The sequence below is a fragment of the Aptenodytes patagonicus genome, chromosome 4 (assembly GCF_965638725.1).
Source record: "Aptenodytes patagonicus chromosome 4, bAptPat1.pri.cur, whole genome shotgun sequence".
In the NCBI taxonomy this organism is placed as follows: domain Eukaryota; kingdom Metazoa; phylum Chordata; class Aves; order Sphenisciformes; family Spheniscidae; genus Aptenodytes; species Aptenodytes patagonicus.
The window spans coordinates 1538971-1561153 of NC_134952.1; the positions used below are offsets into that span (position 1 = coordinate 1538971).

At 56.6% G+C, this 22183-nt stretch overlaps 1 protein-coding gene across 1 annotated transcript in view; it reads left to right on the top strand.

Moving 5' to 3' along the window:
* ADAM33 (ADAM metallopeptidase domain 33) overlaps positions 1-21283 on the top strand; it is a 31295-nt gene extending 10012 nt beyond the window's left edge. The window contains exons 3-24 of the mRNA XM_076337555.1: positions 510-586; positions 4120-4195; positions 4687-4763; positions 5321-5507; positions 5949-6014; positions 6128-6199; positions 6699-6865; positions 6979-7063; positions 7784-7926; positions 10200-10377; positions 10746-10835; positions 11212-11407; positions 13442-13550; positions 14092-14296; positions 15259-15336; positions 16275-16383; positions 16736-16886; positions 17522-17612; positions 18314-18559; positions 18859-19022; positions 19800-19817; positions 21107-21283. Of these exons, the coding sequence (XP_076193670.1) occupies positions 510-586; positions 4120-4195; positions 4687-4763; positions 5321-5507; positions 5949-6014; positions 6128-6199; positions 6699-6865; positions 6979-7063; positions 7784-7926; positions 10200-10377; positions 10746-10835; positions 11212-11407; positions 13442-13550; positions 14092-14296; positions 15259-15336; positions 16275-16383; positions 16736-16886; positions 17522-17612; positions 18314-18559; positions 18859-19022; positions 19800-19817; positions 21107-21158 (2637 nt within the window). The 3' untranslated portion in view covers positions 21159-21283. The remainder of the gene's footprint in view (positions 1-509; positions 587-4119; positions 4196-4686; positions 4764-5320; positions 5508-5948; positions 6015-6127; positions 6200-6698; positions 6866-6978; positions 7064-7783; positions 7927-10199; positions 10378-10745; positions 10836-11211; positions 11408-13441; positions 13551-14091; positions 14297-15258; positions 15337-16274; positions 16384-16735; positions 16887-17521; positions 17613-18313; positions 18560-18858; positions 19023-19799; positions 19818-21106) is intronic.
* The last annotated feature ends 900 nt before the right edge of the window (positions 21284-22183 follow it).

Below are 22183 nucleotides of genomic sequence, written 5' to 3' on the forward strand. Positions count from 1 at the left end.
GGAGTAGGTGGAGTAGATCCACGGAGGAGAGGCTGGGATGTGCCCTGAGCTGGGGAGCAGAGGAAGGTGCTGGGGACAGGGATCGGCCGAGGAGATGGTTTCTGGTGGGAACAGCACAGGGTGCCCCATGGTCCATTGGGAGCTTGAATCGAGGGACTGAGCTTTTGGGAGGTGAGAGGTGGTACAGGTCAGTGGGGAATGTCCCATGCAGAGTGGCTGGGGATGCTCAGGGACCTCCTGGCCCCCGTGTCCCCACTCATGCCGGCCCCTGCCCTGTGGCATGCGTACTCTCACTGCTCCTGCTGCATTTTTGCAGTTGGAAAAGCAGCTCCTGCTTTTCCAAACAGGCATGGTGCTCAAAATCCATTGCGCCTGCTGCCCTTTGTGTTGCTAATGGAACAGTAGGTCCTACAATAATACAGGCAGGCAGCAGGATGGACAGGCACCCGGCTGGCAGCGTCCTGGGCTCTGTCTTTTCTAACCCCGTCCCTCCTTTGTTTCTTCCATAGGTGCCGGCGCCTGCCCAGGCAAAGGTGGCTGTGATGGCCGAGGGCAGAGAGCTCATCCTGGTGCTGGAGAGGAACCAGTAAGTGTCGGGGCTGGGACTGGGGAAGGGGCCTTAGGTGTCCCTGGCATGGTCCCACCTGGAGCGGTAATATCCTGGCCGCCCTGTCCTGGCTCTCCTGCCTGCAGGGGAAGGGACCGCCCGGTGTGGCTTCCTGCCGGCTGCGGCCGATGCGGCAGTTTGGGCTGAAATGCTCCTTTTTCCACGGCCCACACCCGTGTTGTGCAAGAAACAGCCTTGGCTGGATGCCGCGGTGCAGGACCCAGCGCAGGTGAAGGCTGCGTGGGGTGCTTAGGGGATGGAGATGTGCCAGGCAGAGGGTCAGCGGGACGGGGGGCTCTTGGGCTGCCATCCCTGCTGGTAGGGCTAATCCTGTGAGGTCTTTGGAGGTATCTCATGGCGGGCAATGCTGACTGCTGGCGGTGATTTGGAAACCTCTGCTGCTCTTCTGCTGGACTTGTCTGGGGGTTGGCAGCCTGGCACCATTCCTGGGTGACCTCGCCATGTAGCCTTGCTCGACCCTTTCTGGGCTCCTTCTTTGGTTCGGCTTGGGTGCAGGTGCCAGCAGCATCTGTCCCCTGTGACACTCACCCAGCCTGGCAGCCCTTTGTGCTGGGGCTGGAGCAAGGAGAGCAATCATCTCCATCTCCTGCGCTGCTCTTCTTGCCCCTCTCACCTGTGGCATTTGTCCCTTTTTGGGTTCAGGTCCCTCCTGGTGCCAGGCGGCCCCGTGGCGGAGCAGGGCAGAAAGCTGATCTCTGCAGGACGGGCTTCTGCTTCCACTTCTGCTTCTCACCAGCAGCTGTGGGTGGCTCGTGCCTGACAGAGCCCTCTTCTTGCTGCTGTTTGGGTACGAAAGCAGCCACCACGGTGTCCCCTGAACAGCCCTGTCGGGCAGCAGGTCCCAGCAACCTGCAGAGGGGCTTTTGGTGTGCGGGAAAGAGAATCGGGGGGTTCCCGTGCACGTTGTGTTTTAGGACTGTGGGCAATGGGGGGGTTGGCAGTGGGGGTTGAAAGCTCATGTGCAAAGCTTAGCCTTGTTTCTAGCTGGTGCACCAGGCCTGGAGATGTTTGTATGTCTTCTCATGACCCTAATTCTGGCTTGGTACCACTTTGCCATGCTGAAGGGATGAGTGTGGCCAGGAGGGGTGAAGAGCATCGCTGGTGGCTGTGGTGCCTCTGGCAGGACTGGAGGAGCGTGGGGCATTGCACGATGCTGAGCTCTGGATGAGGGCACAGTGAAACAGATGAGGGGGTTGGTGGCAGCAAAAGGGAGCTGAGCACCCAGGGCAGTCCATGGCACCCAGGATCATCCATGGCACCCAAAAGCATTCGTGGCACCCAGGACTGTCCGTGACACTCAGGACCGTCTGTGGTACCCAGGATCATCTGTGGCACCCAGAACCGTCTGTGGCACCCAGGACTTTCCATGGCATCAAAGAGCTTCCATAGCACACAGGACCATCTACGGCACCAAAGACAGTTCATGGCACTCACGATAGTCCATGGCACTCAAGATCATCCATGGCACCCAGGATAGTATGTGGCACCCAGGACAGTCCATGGCACCCAGGACCGTCCGTGGCACCCAAGACCACCCATGGCACCCAGGACAGTCCATGACACCCAAGACATGGCACCCAAGACTGGCTGTGCCTAGTGGTTGTGTCTGCTGGGGAGACCAATGCAGCCCTGGCCATCTACACTGCTGTCTTGTGCCAGCTGGCAGGGCTGCCTTAGCCCTGCTAGCTCATGGGCCAGTGAGGCCATGCTAGACCTCAAATCTTCTTTCTTCTGTTACGGGGAGACGTGGTCGGCCTCCAAAACCATCCTTTGTGGTGTTTTCCAAGAAGGCCTTCCCTTGTGCTGGAGGAGAATGCACATCTCCTTGCCCTTCCTTCCCCGGGGCTCCTGGTCCTTGGCCTGCCCTGGAGAGGACATCCCAGTGGTCTGAGCCGTGCTGGGACTCACTGTGCCCTCAGTTGTGGGATTGGCTCAACCCTCCCAGTTCCCCCTATTCCCCAGGCATGGCATAGAGGCTTTTGCCTGTCTGCTGTCCTCAGCCGACCCGTCCCCATCCCTGTCCCCATCCTGCATGGGCAGCTGCCCAGCTGCCCCCGTGCTGGCTGGGCACTTGTCTTGCCAGGCTGCCCACGGGTCCCTGTCGAGGACCCAGGCTGAGCTCCTGTCCTTTCTCCGCTGTTACTGGAGTTACTGGTGCCAGGCACCCACTCACAGGCGGGTTGCGAAGGCGGGAATGTGCCCACAGCGACATTTTTGGGGCCAAACTGGTTGCAAAATAGAAACCAAGAGGCGGGAGGGCTATTCTGGGGCCGGCTGCTTGGTTTATTTTCTTCTGCTGCAGAATAAAACCCCTGGGACGGGGCCAAACCCCACAAATCAAGGGCCAAACTGTCAGCAGGGGGAAAACCCAGCCCTGCTTTGTCCTTCTTTGGGTGGCCAAGACCCCTGCATGCACGCTGTCCCTGAGGTTACCTGCTGTCACCATGGTGGCTGCAGTCTCGTGGTAGGGTGCCCATCACCCTGGCATCTGGACAGGGTCATGCAGCCTTCGGCGGCGTGGGAAACCCCCATCCCTTTCCCTTCTCTCCCACCACCCGTGGGGTCATTTCGGTCTAAATCCCCCCTGCCTGCTCCCTGGGACCCCCAGCCCCACATGCTTACCGGTTGCAAGCTCAGCTCTGACTCTTCCCCGCGGCAGGAAGCAATTTGTCAGCGTGGGACGGGGCTGCGTCATGGGCGGCCCCGGGACCGGCCTCGGTGGGAGATGGCCGGCAGCTGGGGGGAAGCCGAGGCACGCGGGGTGAAGGCAGGGGGGTGCAGGCTTTGCTAAAAGCAGCCTGAGCTTTCTCACGATCACCTCTGTTTTTCTGGGGACCCCCCCCGGCCCTGTTGCTGGGGTGTTGCTTCAGGAGCATCACGCTTGCTGTGCCGTGAGCGAGGCGAAGTCACATGCCTGGGGCTGGAGGGGGTGGCTGTGTCAGAGACCCCAAACCTCCCAAGTCCTCAGCTGGACCCTGAGTACAGGGTTAATCCCTTCTTCTCCCAGCGGGATCCTTCCCTCTGGGGACTTTGGTAGTGCCAAAGCAGGGTTTGGTCCCTATGGAGAAGCTGTCACCCTGCCTGGCTGCTCGTCCTCGGTGGTGGCGAGGTGACCCCTGAACCAGGGGGTGGGTGGGCAGCCGGGCTCCTCCTGTGCAGGTCCCCTCTCCCAGACGAGCAGGACCTCGAAGAAGTATGGGCAGCCCCTTCCTTGCTGAGACACAAAGGGGGACGTTGGACTGTGATTTGTGTCCTCGCTGGCCGTGGGCAACCGCTGGTCAGGTGGCCGGCCCTGACAAAGTGGCGATGGCTGCCCTGCCAGCTCCGCTGCCCAAAGCTTTGCAAAGGGGGGCTGTGAACGGGGACCATGCAGACGGCTCAGCCCTGCATGTCTGCCCAGGGCTGGGCACGGAGGCTCGGCATGTCCCTGTACTGAGACACCCAGAGCAGCTTGAGGGTCCTCACCCCTCTCCCCCCTCCTCTCTCCGCAGGCTGCTCGCGCCGGGCTACACCGAGACGCACTACGCCGTGGACGGGCAGCCCGTGACGGTGGCCCCCAACCACACGGTGGGCGCTGGGGGGATGGGCTTAGCTCACCTCTGTTTTTCGGGGTGCCTTGGCGCTTGGGATGAAGCCAAAGCCCCACCGGGATGAGGCGCGGTGTTTTCGCTGGCAGCATCCCCGGCGCCTGTCGCGGGAGGAATGCAGCAACACGTGGCTCCTGTATCTCTTGGCCACGATACAGCACCTCGGGAAATAAACACAGGCAGCGCCGGGCTTGAGCAGTCCTCGCTCTCCCCGACGTACCCCCCCCCCCAGGCCATTTGTCACCCTTCCAGCGCGCCGAGCCGGGCGCTGGGCTGTCTGTGTCCCTGGCTGAACCACTGGAGCCAGCAGCCTCCTAGCTCCGTCCCTCCCGTTCCCTGGTGCAGAGGGACACCGCTCGCCCGGCTGGGAAATGCAAAACGAGTGGTTTTTTGGGCCGAGCATGTGGGGTTTGTTGCTGCCCAGCCCTGCGTGGTGTTTTCTAACGAAGGTCTCCATCGCCTCTCTCCCAGGACCACTGCTACTACCATGGGCACGTCCGGGGCTACGGCGGCTCCTGGGTCGTCCTCAGCACCTGCTCGGGAATACGGTACGGAGATGGGTGGGGTGGGGGGGGGCTTGTGGGGCTGATGAAGAGGGGGGATGGATCGGGCTGCCCCCTTCCTCCCTGCAGGGACCCCCCTCTGGGGACCCCCCGGAGCAGCACCGATGGTCCTGCAACCCCAGCTCTAGATGCTTCATGGGGCTGATTTTCCATCGCTTCCCTTCTCCCGTCCTTCACCCGACCCCGGGGGTGGGCCGGGGGGGAGAAAGTTGTTTTTCTGGCAGCATGAGCTGCCTTCAAGGAAATTTGTCTCTGGAAGAGGCAAGATGCCATGCACCCCACAGCGGGTACCCCAGAACTGAGCTCTTGCAACCACCAGCTGCCATCCCGCCTTTGCGTGGTCTGACCGGCATGGAGGTTTAACGCTAAGGATATATTAGCTCATAGGGCTGTATTGACAGAGACACCCATCTCTTGTCTCTGCCCTCACCCCGGGTATGGACCGAGCTGAGGTGCAGTGAGTTTGCGGGGCCTCAGCAGGGGCTAGGGGAGCTGGAGTGAAAGCACCACAGGAGCCATCGGGGACTGCTCTCCATTGCCAGGGGCCTGATAGTGCTGAGCAGCAATGCTAGCTACTACCTGAAACCCCTGGGGACCCCCGAGCCAGGCCACCACGTCATCCACCGAGCAGAGCACTTGCCCATCCGAGGTGGGACCTGCGGCCACGGCGATGATTTTGGGAGCACCATTGCTGACATCGCTCGGCTCTTCCAGCCAATGCACCAGCGGGTAAATCCATCCTGGGGTCCTCCAAGCAAACGCTTGTGGAGGGGCAGAGGGCTGAGAGCGGGGCTGTCTGTGCCCCTGCTAAATGCCTGCAGCTTGGGGCGGGGTGCCCGTCACCCTGGCATCTGGGTAGGGTTGCGCAGGCAGATGGGACGTGAGGGGTGTTCATGGGCAGCTCACCTGGTTTGAGTTTGGGCAGGAGACCTCAAGGGGAGGATGTGTGGGTTGGGGATCGGTGCTGTGTCATACAATGTGGGAAGTGATGTGAGGTGACTTTGGGAATTGCACTAAAGCTGTCCAAATTTTCCTGGTCTCCTCGTGCCTCAGTTTCCCCGCTCGGCCGTCCTTCCTGGACAGCTCTGCAGTGTCTGGGGAACCCGTGATGCCCAGAGCCACGGGCTGCCCACTCTTTCGCTCCTCCAAGCCTTGCTGTCTGTCTTGCAGGTGAAGAGAGATGCCTGGAGGACCATGAAGTACATGGAGCTCTTCATTGTTGCCGATCACACACTGGTGAGCACCGTGGGGGGCAGAAACCTGGTCCCCTGCCGAAAAGCCGGGACCCCTCTCTGTCTTCCCCCCTGCTCTTCCTCCGGTGACCCTTCCCCATCCCCACCTCTCTGCAGTACAGGAACCAGAACCTCAACCTGGGCCACACCAAGCAGCGCATCGTGGAGATCGCAAACTACGTGGACAAGGTAACGGCCGGTGAGAGGGACCTGCCACCACCTCCACCATTCCTGGTGCATGTGAAAGCACCTGAGCTCGGGGCCAGCCTGGTGGTGGCCCTCAGGGACTGTCCCCATGTCACTGGGGCTAGGAGTTTAGATGGCAGATGTGAGCATGCGGTGGAAAATGCTTTGCCACTCATCGGCTGAGCTGCAGCAGTGAGGAGGGTGCTGGCTCTTCGCCCTTGCTGTGGCGATGGGGATCAATGCTGGCATGGTCAACACAAGCAGGGACATGCTTAGGCGTTGTCAGCTGATGGGTTGCATCGTGCCACCCTGACTGGCTCCTGTGCCCACGCCTGTGCCTGTAGAGCTCATGCTTGCAGGTGGATTTGGGACAAGTGTGTCCCCGAGTCACCCAGCTGGAAGTAAAGCATGGAGACCCACCAGCTGAAACACTGTGGCCGTGACGGAGGATGTACGGCGAATGCCAGTCCCCATCCCCTCCATCCCTGTCCCCTCCCTGCAGTTTTACAGGTCGCTGAATATCAAGGTGGCCCTGATCGGCCTGGAGGTGTGGACGGAGCGGGACCAGTGTGCCGTCACCAGCGACGCCAACGCCACGCTCTGGTCCTTCCTGCAGTGGAAGAAGGCGCTGAGGTCACGCAAGAAGCACGACAACGCCCAGCTGCTGACGTGAGCACCCCGATGGACCTGGGGGCAGCAGGGCAGGGTGCTCCCGGCTCAGACCGGGGTCTCCAAACCACCCCTGGGATGCTAACTGGCCCTCCGTTCTCCTTTCCGGGCAGAGGGAAGACATTCAGGGGGACAACCATTGGCATGGCCCCGCTGGAGGGGATGTGCAGCGCGGATAACTCCGGAGGTGTCAGCATGGTAAGAGGCACATGGGGGTCCCCGCTGCTCCTCCCAGGCTGGGGGACCCCATCGCCACCCCGTCTTGCTGGGGTTCTTCACGGGCTTGGAGGACCAGCCATCCGGGCTTGGTCCTGGGATGCAGCCTGAGGGCAAATGATGATGCTGGTAGCCCCTTACCCCTCTCAGATGTTGGCCAAGTACTAAGGAAGGTGAGAAAGGGCTGGTTTAAAGGTCTCCCGCCCCAGGTACACCCTCAGCTTGCAGCGAGCAGCAGCGTTGGGATCTCCTGTGTTGCTTCTGCCCCTCATATTGAATAGCCCCTGCTTGTTCCCTGCTTGTGCTCTCTGGTTTTGTAGGGTCGTCTCCACCCCAGATAACTCTTATCCTCCTCCTGATGTGGCGATGGTGGCCCTGGTGACCTGTGGTCCCTAGGCAGGGTGGTGGTGTGGCTCACCGAGGTTTCTGGTTTTTGGGATGTGCCTTCCAAGGCCCCAGGTTTTCAGCAGTTGGCTCCAGCAGAAAAAGCTTCCCAACAGTCCCATGTGGGACTCTTAGGAGACCAAACCCTACTTCTGCCATGAATCCTCCTCCATCCCTCTCTCTGTCCCTCCCACGGGATCCAGTTGCAATCAGGGATGTTGTGGTCCCTCCATCACCCCAACCCCATTCCCTGCTGTGGGATCACCCCTCTCCATCGCTCCTGGCTGCTGTGCTGACGCATCCCCCATCCCTATGCAGGACCACTCGGAGCAGCCCATCGGGGCAGCCGCCACTATGGCCCACGAAATAGGCCACAATTTCGGCATGAGCCACGACAGCACGGGCTGCTGCGTGGAGGCCACCCCGGAGCAAGGCGGCTGTGTCATGGCAGCGGCCACTGGGTAAGTGGTGGTGGGGATGGGATGCGTCCCCCAAGGCCCCCAGCAGGTTGTGGATGCTGTTTGCAGCTGGGTGGGCTGGGGACTGGGGAGGGGGTCCTGTCCTGCAAGGCACCGTTGCGGTTGCAGTGCCCCATTGCAAAGGGGGACCCGGCTGGTTGCCCTCATCCCCGTTTGTCCTGTACATCCCAATTCCCTGGAGCGAGAACATCCCGGGGCCCAGGAGCAGGCAGGGCTGGTGGTCTCCCAGGGGTAGCAGCGGGGTAGCAGCCGCATCCCAAAAGAGCTAGGGATGGAAGCAGGTGGATGTTATCTGGTGGACACATTACAGGAATGCAAGGTGTTTTCCTGTGCTAACCCACACCTCAGCACAATGAAATGATTCTTTATTGTAAGACCAGAGGGCCAAGGGGTGCCCAGTCCCCGGTCATGCTGGCGGGGACTCATGGCATCGTGGGGCTGCGGTGGGGTGAGCTCACATCCCTCACCCCAAGCCCACTAAATGTGGATGTGGGATGCTCCGCAGTGGTAGTCATTAGCTTTCATGCTCTCTGGCATCCCCTCCGGGGTTTGTTTTCCTTTGCTTTTACTCTTTAATTCGGCCCAAAGCTGTATGAAATTCAGCTGGTTGGTGCCACTTTCCCTTCCAAGGTCCTTCTCCTGTTGGGTTTTCTAGCTCCCGACAATACGGTCAGCCCAGATTTCCCTGCACTGCAGAAAAGCAGCTGTTTATTCCCTGTTATTTGAACCCATCCGCTCTTCCAATTAATAAATAACAGTCAAAAACCATGATGCGGTTTCAGGGTGTCCCCGGGCTGTTTTCCCGTGGCTCTCAGGGCCGTCAGACCACGGCGCTGACCCCGTGGGGTTTAGTCTCTGCCTAGGTGGATTGTGGTGGGGAAAAGCACCGGCCTTCCAGGACGAGGCAGTTGTGCACTTGTTTGTTTAGTCATCCTGTTAATTAATTATCCTGCCCCCACCCACCGGAGCTGGATGCACTGGTGCAAAGCAGTAGCAGATGCTGTAGCTCAGCTGTGCCCCTGCTCACCCCTGCAGGCAAAGCTCTCCGAGCTGACATCTCCTCGTGACATTTCTTCCCTCTTATTTTTGCTGGAATATTTTTTTCCTGACATGGGCAGGAAACACATTTTTTTGTCTGTCTTCAGCCTCTCCCTATTTGCACGTTCATGTACCAGCTTATTGGGTATATTTACTTGCTCACCCTCCCATAACTTGCATGGACTTACAGCTTTCCCTGCAGCTCAAAAGATTTCCCCCAGATGTCAAAAATACTTTTAGAAAAGGCCTCTGTGTCATCTCGGAAATGAGATGTCCTAATATGAAATAATTCTTTTTTTCAGCGATAGGAGGAAGTGAAACCAGCACTGAAGCGGAGAGCGGTGCACAGCTCTTACTCTCTGCTTCCTCCTTCTTAGTACATCACACAAAAACCCACACAAACTTGTGCAAAATTACGGAATAACCATGCTCGGAGCTTCTCCAGAAAATCACTGTGTCTCTCCAGCTCCTTACGCAAAAGGCCAGTCGGGCTGTTAGAGAAATTACCTTACACGTAGTAGGCTCTGTTTGTTTTTCTGTTGCTCAGGCCTTGTGAATGATTTAATGCGGGTTTTTTTTTTGCGTGTCTTTTCCATTTTTCTTTAATTTTTTAGAGGATTTTTCTCCATCTCAACCTCGGAGGTATTTAAATAGCCCCAAACGGGTATTTCCTCTCAGCGGTTCCATGGTAACAGGCACATATTTAGCAGACATCCTGAGCAGATAGTCACTGCAGATGTGGAGACCTGCCTTGCGGTTAGGACGGGGGGGTCTGTGGTCACCCAGGTGCAAAGGACTGAGGCACGGAGGTGGCACCTACACCAGCATCGAGCTGGCAGAGCCTGCAGGCATGGGTGCTCCTTGGGCTTTGAGGGTCAGACCATGGGGATCTCCAAACTCCAAGAGGTTTCTTGCTGGAGGTTTGATGCTCTGGTTTGGTGGCATATAGCAGCTCCGCTTGTCCACCCCATCCCGTTCTGGAAAATATTTGGGTTCAGTGTGGTGTCCCCTGGTTGTTAATCTGATGCTCAGCCGTGTGAGTTGGGGTGGGGGATGTTCGTGCTCTTGATGCATCTGGCTGATGGTGGCTTCTGCTCTTGGAAGGGTTTGTGCCAGTTTGCCCGTGTCCTTATTTCCCAGCTCTGACTGTGGTTTTCCACCTTCTTCTGGTCCCGGTCGCCCCGGTTCCCATCCCTCCCCATCTGTCCCCTGCGCAGACATCCCTTCCCTCGCGTGTTCAGCTCCTGCAGCAAGAGGCAGCTGGAGAACTACTTCCAGAAGGGAGGTGGCATGTGTCTCTTCAACCTGCCCGACACCAAGGACCTGGTGGTGGGACGGAAATGTGGCAATGGCTTTCTGGAGGAAGGAGAAGACTGTGACTGCGGGGAGGTGGAGGTAGGGTGCTGGGTGCTGCATTGCTTTCCCACAGAGGTTTTTGCAGAGCAGCTCAGCTGCTGGGTGGCAGGACGCAGCTCATGTGGAGAGGGGTATTTCCAAGGGAAAGGGGTTTGCCGGTCACCACAGGGACACCAAGGGCTCTTCCCAGTCCCACCTTCCTGATTCCATTTAACCTGGTCCTGTCTTTCTTCTTGACTTTGCCCCAGAGTGCTCAGGTCTTCCTCACCCCCCCCCCCCGTGCCTCAGTTTTCCCCATCATGAAAGTGAGAAGAGCAATGCTGTGATGGGTGGAGAAGGGGCTGGGGGCAGCAACGCGGGAGGGACGGGCTCGCTGACTGTGGTGGTGTCTTCTTCTCCCCACGCAGGAGTGCACCAACCCGTGCTGCAATGCACACAACTGCACGCTGAAGGCGGGGGCCCAGTGTGCCCACGGCGACTGCTGCCAGAACTGCAAGGTGAGCCCCCCGTGTGCCCCCCACTGTGCCCACCCACCCATCTATGGGCTGAGCAGGGAGATATGGCCCCCCGTGCCGCTCCCCCCACCCCCTCCCCGGGACTCGCACACTGCGTGTCCCTGAGGTCAACCCCCCCCCCACCCCATGCCAAATGAGGAGGGTTATACGTAAACTCATGTCCGCAGGGGAGTCTCTGCTGGCTGCTTTGTGGCTGGGGTCCAAGCCCAGGAATTTGGCTTTGTACCGTGACAGCCCCACATAGTCCCACAGGGGACATTATAGACGGTTTATGGCCCCAAGCTGTACTGGCAGGCAGCAGCAATCCCGGCACTTTGCTGCCGCTCAGTGCTGACGTTTCTCTCTTCTCCTGCGGCAGCTAAAGGTGGCTGGGACGATCTGCAGGGAAGCGGCAGGATCCTGCGACCTCCCCGAATACTGCACGGGTGCCTCACCCTACTGCCCAGCAAACGTATACCTGCTGGATGGCTCATCCTGTGCCTACGGCGAGGCTTACTGCAACAACGGCATGTGCATGACCCACCACCAGCAGTGCGTCCAGCTCTGGGGACCAGGTGAGTCCCACCAGCCCCAGCCCTGCCTTCTTCGATGGGCCGAGGCCAACTGGATGAGGTTCAACAAGGCCAAGTGCCGGGTCCTGCACTTCGGCCACAACAACCCCATGCAGCGCTACAGGCTTGGGGAAGAGTGGCTGGAAAGCTGCCTGTCGGAAAAGGACCTGGGGGTGCTGGTCGACAGCCGGCTGAACATGAGCCGGCAGTGTGCCCAGGCGGCCAAGAAGGCCAATGGCATCCTGGCCTGTATCAGAACTAGTGTGGCCAGCAGGAGCAGGGAAGTGATGGTGCCCCTGTACTCGGCCCTGGTGAGGCCGCACCTCGAACACTGTGTTCAGTTTTGGGCCCCTCACTCCAAGAAGGACGTCGAGGTGCTGGAGCGTGTCCAGAGAAGGGCAACGAGGCTGGTGAGGGGTCTGGAGAACAAGTCTGATGAGGAGCGGCTGAGGGAACTGGGGTTGTTTAGCCTGGAGAAGAGGAGGCTGAGGGGAGACCTCATCGCTCTCTACAACTCCCTGAAAGGAGGTTGTAGCGAGGTGGGGTCGGTCTCTTCTCCCAAGTAACAAGCGACAGGACGAGAGGAAACGGCCTCAAGTTGTGCCAGGGGAGGTTTAGATTGGACGTGAGGAAAAATGTCTTTACTGAAAGAGTGGTTAAACATTGGAACAGGCTGCCCAGAGAAGTGGTGGAGTCCCCATCCCTGGAGGTGTTTAAAAGACGTGTAGCTGAGGCGCTTAGGGACATGGTTTAGTGGGCATGGGGGTGTTGGGTTGACGGTTGGACTTGATGATCTTGGAGGTCTTTTCCAACCTTAATGATTCTGTGATTCTATGATTCTATGATCCTTGCCACCCCTCTCCAGAGCAGGAGCCATGTTGGGTCTCAGCGCTGTGTCTGCACGTGGGGTCTCTATGCCCCCTGCCCGTGGGGCTGAAGGGTGGTGGATGGAGGGGTTGTGCTGTCCCCATCCAGGGTTGGGGTCAACATCCGTGGGGCTGGCATGGAGGGCTGGGGGTGCTGTGCACACACACTCACAGGTGCCTGTTCCTCTGCTGTGCACAGCCCGTCTACCCTCTGCCTATGGTCCCCACGCTGCATACAGCCCATACATTACATACAGCCCCCGTGCTGCATATGATCCCCATGCTGCACGTGACTCCATATGCTGCAAGTGTCCTCCACGCAGCATATGTATGCAGCCCATACACTACCTATAGCTTCAGCACTGCATATGGCTCATGCACTGCATAGACCGTATATGGCCTCCTTGCTTTAGTTAGCCCATATTCTGCACATGGCCCTCACGCTGCCTACAGACCCTATACTGCATATGGCCCATAGGTGATGTGGCTCATAAGCTGTACATGGCCAGACGCTTCGTACGGTTGTTACACACTTCGTATATATATATATACACTTTATATGGCCACAGACTGCATACGGCCCCCGTGCTGCATACAGCCCCCACTTTGCATACGGCCCATAGCTCATATGCTCCATATGGCCGTCTGCTGTGTATGGCCCCCAGCTGTGTACGACCCTGTGCTGCATAGGGCCCCCACACTACATATGGCCACGCGCAGCCATGTGCTGCACCTTGCCCCTGTGCGCACTACAGCCCCCGTACCCACACTCCCAACACCCTACAGCCCCCGTACCCACACTCCCAACACCCCGCTCGCACCCACGTAGACCCCCCTACTGCTCCCACCCCATACAGGGCACATAGGTCCCCATTTGCATAGCGGTGCTGCCACCCCCCAGGGCCAGCACCTGTGGGTGCCCCCAGGAGAGCTGCAGCAGGCACGGGGGAAATCCTCCTCCAGAGCCAAAATTCTCTGCTAGACCCCAGAGGAAAGGGGATTTCACCCCCCCTTGTGCTGTTCTTGGCCCAGCACCCGCAGCAGCAGCTCTCCAGGAGACTTTTCCATGGTGTTTTCTCCAGAAGCATCCAGCCACTGCTCCCGGTTTAGGAATTTCTCCCTGCTGGCTGCTTTCCCCATCCCACGTGGGACCTTTCCTCCCTCCCTGCAGGTGCCTGGCCGGCCCCGGACGCCTGTTTCCAGGACGTGAACATGGCCGGCAACACCTACGGCAACTGCGGCAAAGACAGCCAAGGGCGATACGTGAAATGTGACAAGAGGTGGGTGCAGCGTTGGCACCCATGGGTGCCCCATCTCCTCCTCCTGCACCTGCAGCCCCCCGCTGCCCACCCCTGTGACAGGGCTGGTGAGGCCCTACCCCGGCCTCCTGGCATCACCCCTTGGGCCAGCTCCGTTTGGGACCTGAGGAAGCCGCCAGGTCCTTCCTGGGCTCAGTCTCCATCACTGCTGGGAGCTTGTCCCACCATGCACCACCTCCCAGCCCAGCCTGAAGGGAAAATCAAAGACAGCATCAGCAGGAGATGCTATTAAGGGAGCGCGTGCTCTCCAGTATTCCCAGTTAGACCAGGGATGTTAGAGGGACCCCCCCTGCCCGTTCCCTCCAGCATTTCTCTGTGCTGTCCATGATTTATCTAAGTCCTTTCTGAACCTGCTGATCTGCTCCCATCACAACCTCCCATGGCCATAAATTCAGAGGGAGGTGAGTCAGGAAGCAGCGGGGCAGGGGATGATGGGACAGGGAGGGTGAAGGAGCAGATAGCCACATCTCCTGCCCTCACCTCGGCTGTGTCCTGCTCTTAGGGATGCTATGTGTGGCAAGATCCAGTGCCAGAGCTCAGCTAAGAAGCCCCAGGGGACCAACACTGTCTCCATCGACACCACCATCCGCTTCAATGGGCGGGAGGTGAAGTGCCGAGGCACCTACATGTACACCGCAAAGGACGATGAGGAAGACCTCTCTGACCCTGGGCTGGTGATGACGGGGACAAAATGCGGAGATGGGATGGTGAGTACCTCTTCCTAGGGCTGGGGTCTCCTCCAGGAGATCAACTCCTTGGCTCTTGTCCCAGCTCCAACGTAGACATTGGCTCTTCTCTGCGTTACAGCCGGGCCGTGGGACGTGGTTCCCCCCACACTTGCAGGCATTGCCTTGATGACATGTCAACCGGGGCATTTCTAGACATCACCAGATGCTTGTGTGTAGGCCACCAAATTCTTCTCTCTGGCCTCCATGCTTCTTTACCGATTTAATACATAGTGGAGCAACCCCAAGAAGAATTGCATGCCCCAGGACTTGATGGATGAGGCTTCCTCCGATGAATAAACTGTTTCCCAGGGGAAAGCTGTGTTAGGAATCAAGACGACAGATCCAAACAGATGCTACTAACTGAGCATTCGTCTCTTTTACAGCCCCTGCATCTCCAAGTACTTTACAGAGGGTCAGTTCAGCTGAGAAAGGGCAGAAGCCCGGTAGACAACACGGTAGCAGGGATGCACGCCAGACAGAGCTGGCTGCAGAGATATGGCCTTTGCTATTTGGCATTTTAATTGTGAAATTTTCATCCCAGTTTGGGATGGAAGGCCAAAATGTCGACATTTTCATGAGAAAGGATGGCTGGTTTTGAAATCCAGTGTCGTTTTTTTTGGCTGGTGCCTGTGTTTTAGGGCCAGATGGGAAATGCCTTCTCCAGGAGCTACCAGGTGGGTTGTCAGGGGAGGGGGTGGGAGTGGTGGTGGCTGGTCTCCGCTGAGCCATCCTGGATGGGGGAGTGGCAGAGGTTTCCTGGGCTGTGCTGAAAATCGGAGTGAAATGCATGGAACAATGCACCTGGAACAATACGATTTAACCAACCTGCATTTTCCAACAGACAACATCCTTCCAGAGGACTTCCATCTGTGAAGCCAGAAGATCACTGTCCCCCCTCTCTCGGGTCTTTATCTAACCTCAGCTTCTTGGCTCTCTCTCAGGTTTGCAAAGATCGCCGGTGCCAGAATGCCTCCCTTTTTGAGCTGGAAAAGTGCGTTTCGCGGTGCAACGGCCATGGGGTGAGTTATTGCCTGAGACCTACAGCAGGCTCCTGAGATGAGCGCGGATTCTTAAGCAAAACCAAGTGCCTCCCACAGGGATGAGCCTTGCAATGCAGTGGGCATCTGCTTTTCATAACTGTCTAATGCATCAGCTGTGGGTGAGACTGAGCTGAGATCTTCGCTCACCCGTGTCCAAGTTAGAGGAAGAAGATCATTTGTGATGTAAGGACCATCTGCAAAATTTGGATCAGGGTCCAACTTGAACTGGAGAGCGTTTAGAGCTCAGAGCAGGCGCCTGTTCCCTCTGAGAGCAAAGCAAGAGTTAGAAACACAACTGGGACTGCAAAAAGGCAGGGAAATGGTTCAGCGAATAGAAAGAGCCACTATTGTCCAAAGCTTAAAGGCTACAAAGATTTGACCTCTGCAGAACGCAGGGCTTTGTCAGATAGGGCACCAACAACCTGCTGTAGAAAATCACTGCTGGATTACGTAGAGAAATGTGGTAGGTAAAACACCCAAATTTACCTTTCCATTCTGCTCAGCGTCGTTAAGGCTCTTGGTTTGGATTCTCTGCTTCAGAAATGCTACGGTTTAATGGGAAAGACCCTGAGGGGAAGGTGTTTAACAAACTTCTGGCCTAGCACAAAGTATTAAGAGCATCAGGCTTATCTAGTCAAGCAGTTTGAAAACTGAGGGTATAAGATACCCGTCTTCAAGGTTTCTGCAAAGGGCAGGGAAATAAAAGTATCAGCTGGAAAATACCTCTGTACATTGCAATCACAGATTTGAGGGCAACACAGACACGATCCAAGTGATGTTCAAGGGGTAACTATTGGCAGGGCTTAAGCTCCTTCAGCCCGGACTCCTGCCATTGGCCATCTGCTCTCTTCCCCACCGTACAGACCATCGTTTCCATACATCCCTTGTGGTCTTCAACCCTCCTTCACTCTCTGCAGGTCTGCAACAGCAACAAGAACTGCCACTGCGATGCCGGCTGGGCTCCCCCCTACTGCGAGAAGCCAGGCTTGGGCGGCAGCGTGGACAGTGGCCCTGTGCAGCGTGACAGTGAGTCGTGACTTCTCGTCCGGTGCCTTGTGATGCTGGTGGGGCTGGGGCGATGCCACGAGAGGGAGAAATGGGGCGATAAAGCTGCTGACAGCTCTGCTCCCAAATGTGCTGGGTTGGGTCCATTCAGGCAGACCCCACAGCCTGTGCCCAGCTCTGGTTGCTTGGTGGCCACCCATTTTTATCAGAGGCCACCGGATGGTACTGCTCCCTTTTTGGAGGTGTGATCAGCAATGATGTCTCTAGCCTGGGTGGCCGGGAATGGGCAGATGGGATCGACGTTTCCATCGAGTGAAGCCGGAGGCTGCTGGCTCTCCCAGCCCCGCACTCATCTTTGTGCTTTCCCTACCAGATCATGAAGCCATCTTAATAACCCTTCTGCTCATCTTCCTGCTCTTCCTCCCGGCCCTGATGATGAGCATCTACTTTTGGTACCGGCGGGAGAACTCACTCCTGAATAAATGGATAAAGGAGATGAGGAGAAGGAGCCAGGAGACATATAGGTGGGTGACGCATCCTAAATCCCTTCTTTCTTGAGGACCCAGTGAGACTCTGAAACCTTGTTTTCTTGCCACTGCAGCATCCAGCCTGGTAGGAACAGTTGTGGGGGAGCTGGTGGTGCACAGGATCTGTTTCAAACTGGTGTGAGACCTGGTTTGAGATAGGAAGAGCTCTCTCCTGGGAAATCTGAGGCTCTCAGCTCTCCCCTGAGCAGAGGACAGGAATGGTCCTCTGGACAGGACAACCCCAGAGAGTGATGACGAAGGTGGCCTGGTACCGAGGAGCTTTCTCACCATCTGCTCCTAGCAGGCTGCAAGAACTGGAAGGGCTCTAAAGAAGCACTGAATTTAGATATTCTCATTATTTCCACTCCTAGTACAGGTACAGGCACACACATACCTCAGAGCCCATGCAATAATTTGAGAAAAAATTCTGGAACCAACCAAGCTCCTTCATAACCCTCATTATCTCAAGACAGACTTGTTACCTCTGCTCACCCAGCCCCGCAAGACTGTCTGTTAACGATCTCTTAACGGAGACAGGATCTCGCTGATGTGCAGCATTTCGGGAGGCAGCTGTTGCAAAAAATGGTTGCTTTATTTTGCCATCTGTGATTTACGTTTGTGATCTCGGGCAGGAACAAAACCATCAGTCGGAAGTCAACCAGTGGCCATCCCAAAGCTGCTTTCACCTTGCGGAACATTTCCACCTCCAGCCACACTAATAAAGTAAGTAATAACTCACCTTCCAGGTTTGCTTTCCCTTCCTGGGACTTGATACTTGTGGGTGATCACATCTACCTCTAGCAACTGGGCAAGCAGCTGGTGCTCCATGCTGGTTTTGCATTGTGTCTACACTGTGAGCCCTTGGTCAGTAGTACACATCCCTCCTAAAAGTGAGCCTGTTGAGCTCTGCCTGCTCAGAAAGACACCGGTGATTGCCAGGAACCTTAGGCAAAGCTTAGCTGGGGGCTGTGCAATCCCGCTGTTGACTTTGTGCTGGGTCTCCGGGGAGGCAGATGCTTCTGCTGCTGGTTGTGTCAGCTCTGGTGACCTTGGGATGGGTAAGCCCAGGGCTGAATTTAGGAAGAATTTAGGGTTTTTGAGCACGTCCACAGTGGCTGAGAGCGTGGCAGAAGGGATGATGTCTCCCGTCTGGTGGAAATCTGGTGTGGATTCACCAGAGCTGGCCCTGCTCCAGATCTCCTGAGACCAGCACCTTTCTCATTCTTGTGTGCTCTCATATGGTTAGAGAGGAGGAAACATGTTCAGCTTTTGGGTGGGATGGTAAAAGTGGTGGTCCCAGAAAGTGGAATAAATACAACTGCAACTCCCTAGCACCCAGACCTTGAGGGGACATCTGCTTTTCAGCACCCAGGAAAATGCACCTAAGGATTTTCTCCATACTCCTGCTTTTCTTGTCCCCGCAGGCAACACGGGCTGCATTCCCCGCCAAACCCAGCGCTCACCAGCCTGGCTCTCAGCCTGTCAACATTGTCCACCCTCTTCGTCCGCCTCCCCACTCCATCCCTCCGCGCCCGAGAGACCCCAAGCCTGCCAGGCCACCTCCGCCAGTCAGCAAATCGCCCATGGTCCCCACCAAAAAGGTCATCTCCCAGGCTAAGCTGCCGCCTCCAAAGAAACCTCTTCCCTGCAGCCCTGTGAGGACCCCGCTGGTGAGCTTTGCTGGTTGGCTGTGCTTTCCTTCCAGACTCACAGAAATTCCCTGTTTTTTGGCTGCCTGTGGCTCTTTTGGGTCGGGCACTATTAAGGATCTGTCATGCCACCCTAAGAGATTAATCTGTTGCAATGGTGACGAAAGCTCATTAGATAATGAGAATATTTTAAGGTAGTTTGCGTGTTGTTGTTACATGCTTTAAGCATCTCAGCTCTGCAGCAGAGGAGAGAGGAGGTAGGAGGTCACTGGATGCTCCTCTAAGGATGTTGTCTCTCTCCATACACTTTGTGATCCCAGGTCATCCCAAAGCACCAGCCCCCCCGTCGGCCACTGCCTGGAAGTCCTCTTCTGGCCAAAGAACTGCCTCCTGCACATGGACAGACCCTGCTGGTCATGGTCCCTCCTACCAACTTCAAGGTGTCGGCTACAAGTGCCATGAGCCACCCCACAAGGCCATTAAAGTAAGTTGAGAGAGGAGCTGAGCTGTCTCCCACCACTGCTGGGGTCCTGCAGGTGGACACAGTGGGGAGTCTTGTGGGTCACGTCTGGGTGGGACATCCCAAATGTCATTGTGGTGTGCTCTGGTCTGCCCCTTGTGGTGTCTTCACTGTGACCTGGGTTTCTCCTGCTCCTCCCCAATATGGCTGGTGTGTACAGGCCAGGCTGCTGAGGAGCGGGGGAAATGCTCTGTGCTCTGGGGTGTGCGGGTCTGTGCACGCTGCTGGAGCTACAGAGAGTTCAAAGGCCACCAGCTTTGGGGTAACTGGCCTGTAGGGCATTGTGGATCTTTGGTATGGGGCATGTGGGGGCAGCAGCAAAAGGTAGGAAGGAAATCAGAAGACGTCCCAAATTCTGCTACCTGGGGAGCATCTGCAACCAAAGTGTTTATCCAGATGGGGATGCTACGTGCATAAACAATCCTGTGCCCATGCTCCTTCCTGCATGGTGCAGGAGAAAAGCCTGCCCACCCAAGCAAGGTACCTGCAGGTGCCCGGGATCTGCAGCCATGCCTCCACCTGGCGGGACCCCGCAGGGTTTGGGCCAAGGTTGGCCAACGGTGACCAAGGCTGGGTCTTTGGGTCTTGTAAGGTCCTGATGGGTTAAGGGAGATGCCATCCTTTGGGCGTGCATGTGACCTCCCCCTCCCAGAGCACGGAGGGAGCTGTTGGTGTTCTGCTGGGGGACAGTGGAGTGAAGGGATGGACAATGATGGTCTCTTTCATCTTTCCTCCCTGCAGGCCGATGCCGCCTCAAAGGTGAGTCACAGACACCGTGCAGGACCATGGGGACTGCTTGTGGGGGGATGGCCTTTGGTTAAGCACTGGGCTGGGAACCAGGAGACTGGGGATTAAACGTCTGCCTTCCCAGAGGCTCCTAGATGAGCAGCCCATCTTGGTACCCCAGCAACAGCAGGGCTTGGGCACCTGTATCCAAGGGAATGGAAGACGCAGGTTTTCCATTTTGGAGCTGGAAGATTAAGTCCAAGTCCTTTACAGTATCACTACTACTTTCAACTCTTGCTGTACTGCTAAATCCTCTGGATATGGGCCAGTGGAGCCTCAAGGGATCGTGCTTGCATCCGCTTCTGCTAGCCAGGCTTGTGGGCCATATCCAGCCATGGAGAGAAGGCACCGTGCTGGACTGAAGTTGGCCCTCATCCCCAGACAGTCTGCTTTGCTAATTACTGCTTTGACCCTCTTACACTATTTTAGGTTCTTATGCCTTTGTAGTTGTCACCACAAAGAGGCTGAATATGCCTCAAAATTTCTCAGTGTAACTCAATCCCTACAGCTCATCTCTTCTAGTAGATAAAACAGGCCTGTTCTGTCGTCCCAAAAGAGAAAGGCTTGGCACATCCCAGCAGCCAAACTCAGCTCCCTTCCCCAAACGGTGTAGTTTTATCCTTGCTGCCCACTGAGAGCAGTCCCTGGCCATCCTCTCTTGAAACTGTGCCCATGTCAGAAAGTGTAGACTGGCAGGGCCAGACTTGTTCCAGGGAGCAGGATGTGCCGGTGTCCTGGTCTGTATTCATTACTTGACACCACCAACATGCTAGGAGAGGGCCAGGGAACTGTTGTCTTTCCTGGATGGATGAGGTGAGAGATTTCATGAATTCCCAGGATGGACTATGGGGTCCATATCAGGTTGGTTGATTTGGTGATGTCTCTTGGTAGTCCACGAACTTGGCTGTTCCTGGGAAGCCAAGAGCAGTAACCTCTTGGGGGACATCACTCCCACAGCTGGTGGGCTCCCAGTTCTCACTGCTGGTTACTGCCCAGTGTCACCACATGCTTTGGTGGACTCTGCAATCCTATCAGGGTTTTGAGGGTACACCAAAGGAAAACACCTCAAAGCGATACAATCTGGGGTTGTATCTTTGAGAGAGGACATGGGTGACCATGACAGTCCCAGGTCCCCTCTGGTCTCAGGGACAGCAGCTGGTCTGTCTTTCCTGAGATGTGGAAGGATGGTTGTGGTGGAGGTGGTGGGTGCTTAGTCTCTGCACTCAAATGAGTTGTCTCCTTTCTGTTTCTTTTCGCTCTAGGCCAGTCCCAGCCATCAAAGTCCAATCAACCTCCTTCCCCTTGAAGAAGTGACAAACCGAGGACACCTTAAGCCCATCCTTCCTGAGCTGGCTCTCCTGATTTGCACTGCTGCTGGCGACAGGGGTCTTTTATTCCTCTCTTGTTTTATTTGTCTTTTGATACCAGAGGACTATTTTTATAAGGCAGAATATGTATTCAGCACAAAAACTGTCGTGGTGGGGGGAGGAGAGGGGAAATTGGTACCATGACGTAACTAAGGGTTGGGGTGGGTTGGCGGTGGGGTTACCATGATGGAGACTCCACCACAGCTCCTGGCATCGCTTCCTGGCCAATTTACCCCCCAGCTTTAGTTTCTTCTTGACATTGCACATGGGCTGGGATGAGGTGACTTGGGGTCAAGTGAACATCCAACACTGATGAAAGATGCTGACAACAGTGGCAGCAAAAGCCGTGTAATATCCTTCTAGCTACCTCCTCCTTCTCCTCCAGGCCTGGTGAGACCCCACCACCACCCATTGCCACCAGAGTTCAATGCTGGGCATTGTCTCCGGGGAGACATTTGCCATGAGAGAAAAGTGGTTTTCAGTTTGGACTGTTGCCATACAGTGCTGGGACATTTCCATGAAGGATCCAAGTTCTCAGGCTCCTCCTGGCCTCCTACCTGATTGCACAGGAAAAAACAGTGACAATCCTGGGGTCGCACCTGGAAGGAGAAGCTGTCTGGGAAATGGTTTAATGTCTGAAGTGCTGGTGGCAGCTGGTTACCAGGGTGCTTTCAAGGGGCTCAGGAGCCCTCCATAAACATTGCATGTTCCCTGCTCATGGGGCAAGCCCAGCAGTGGCTCTGTGAGCTGCTAACACTCTGCTGTCCGAAGGGGGAAGGAGCCACAAGCTGGGAACAAGAGCAGGAGGACCTCCTGCCTGTGTCATTGGCTTGCCCAAAGGTCTTGGCCAAGCCATTGCATTTCTCTGTGCCTCAGTTCCCCCCATCTGTAAAATGGGGGGTAATACCTACCTCACAGGGGTGTTGTGAGGTTTAACAAACTGATGTCTTGAAAGGGCTTTACAATCCTCAG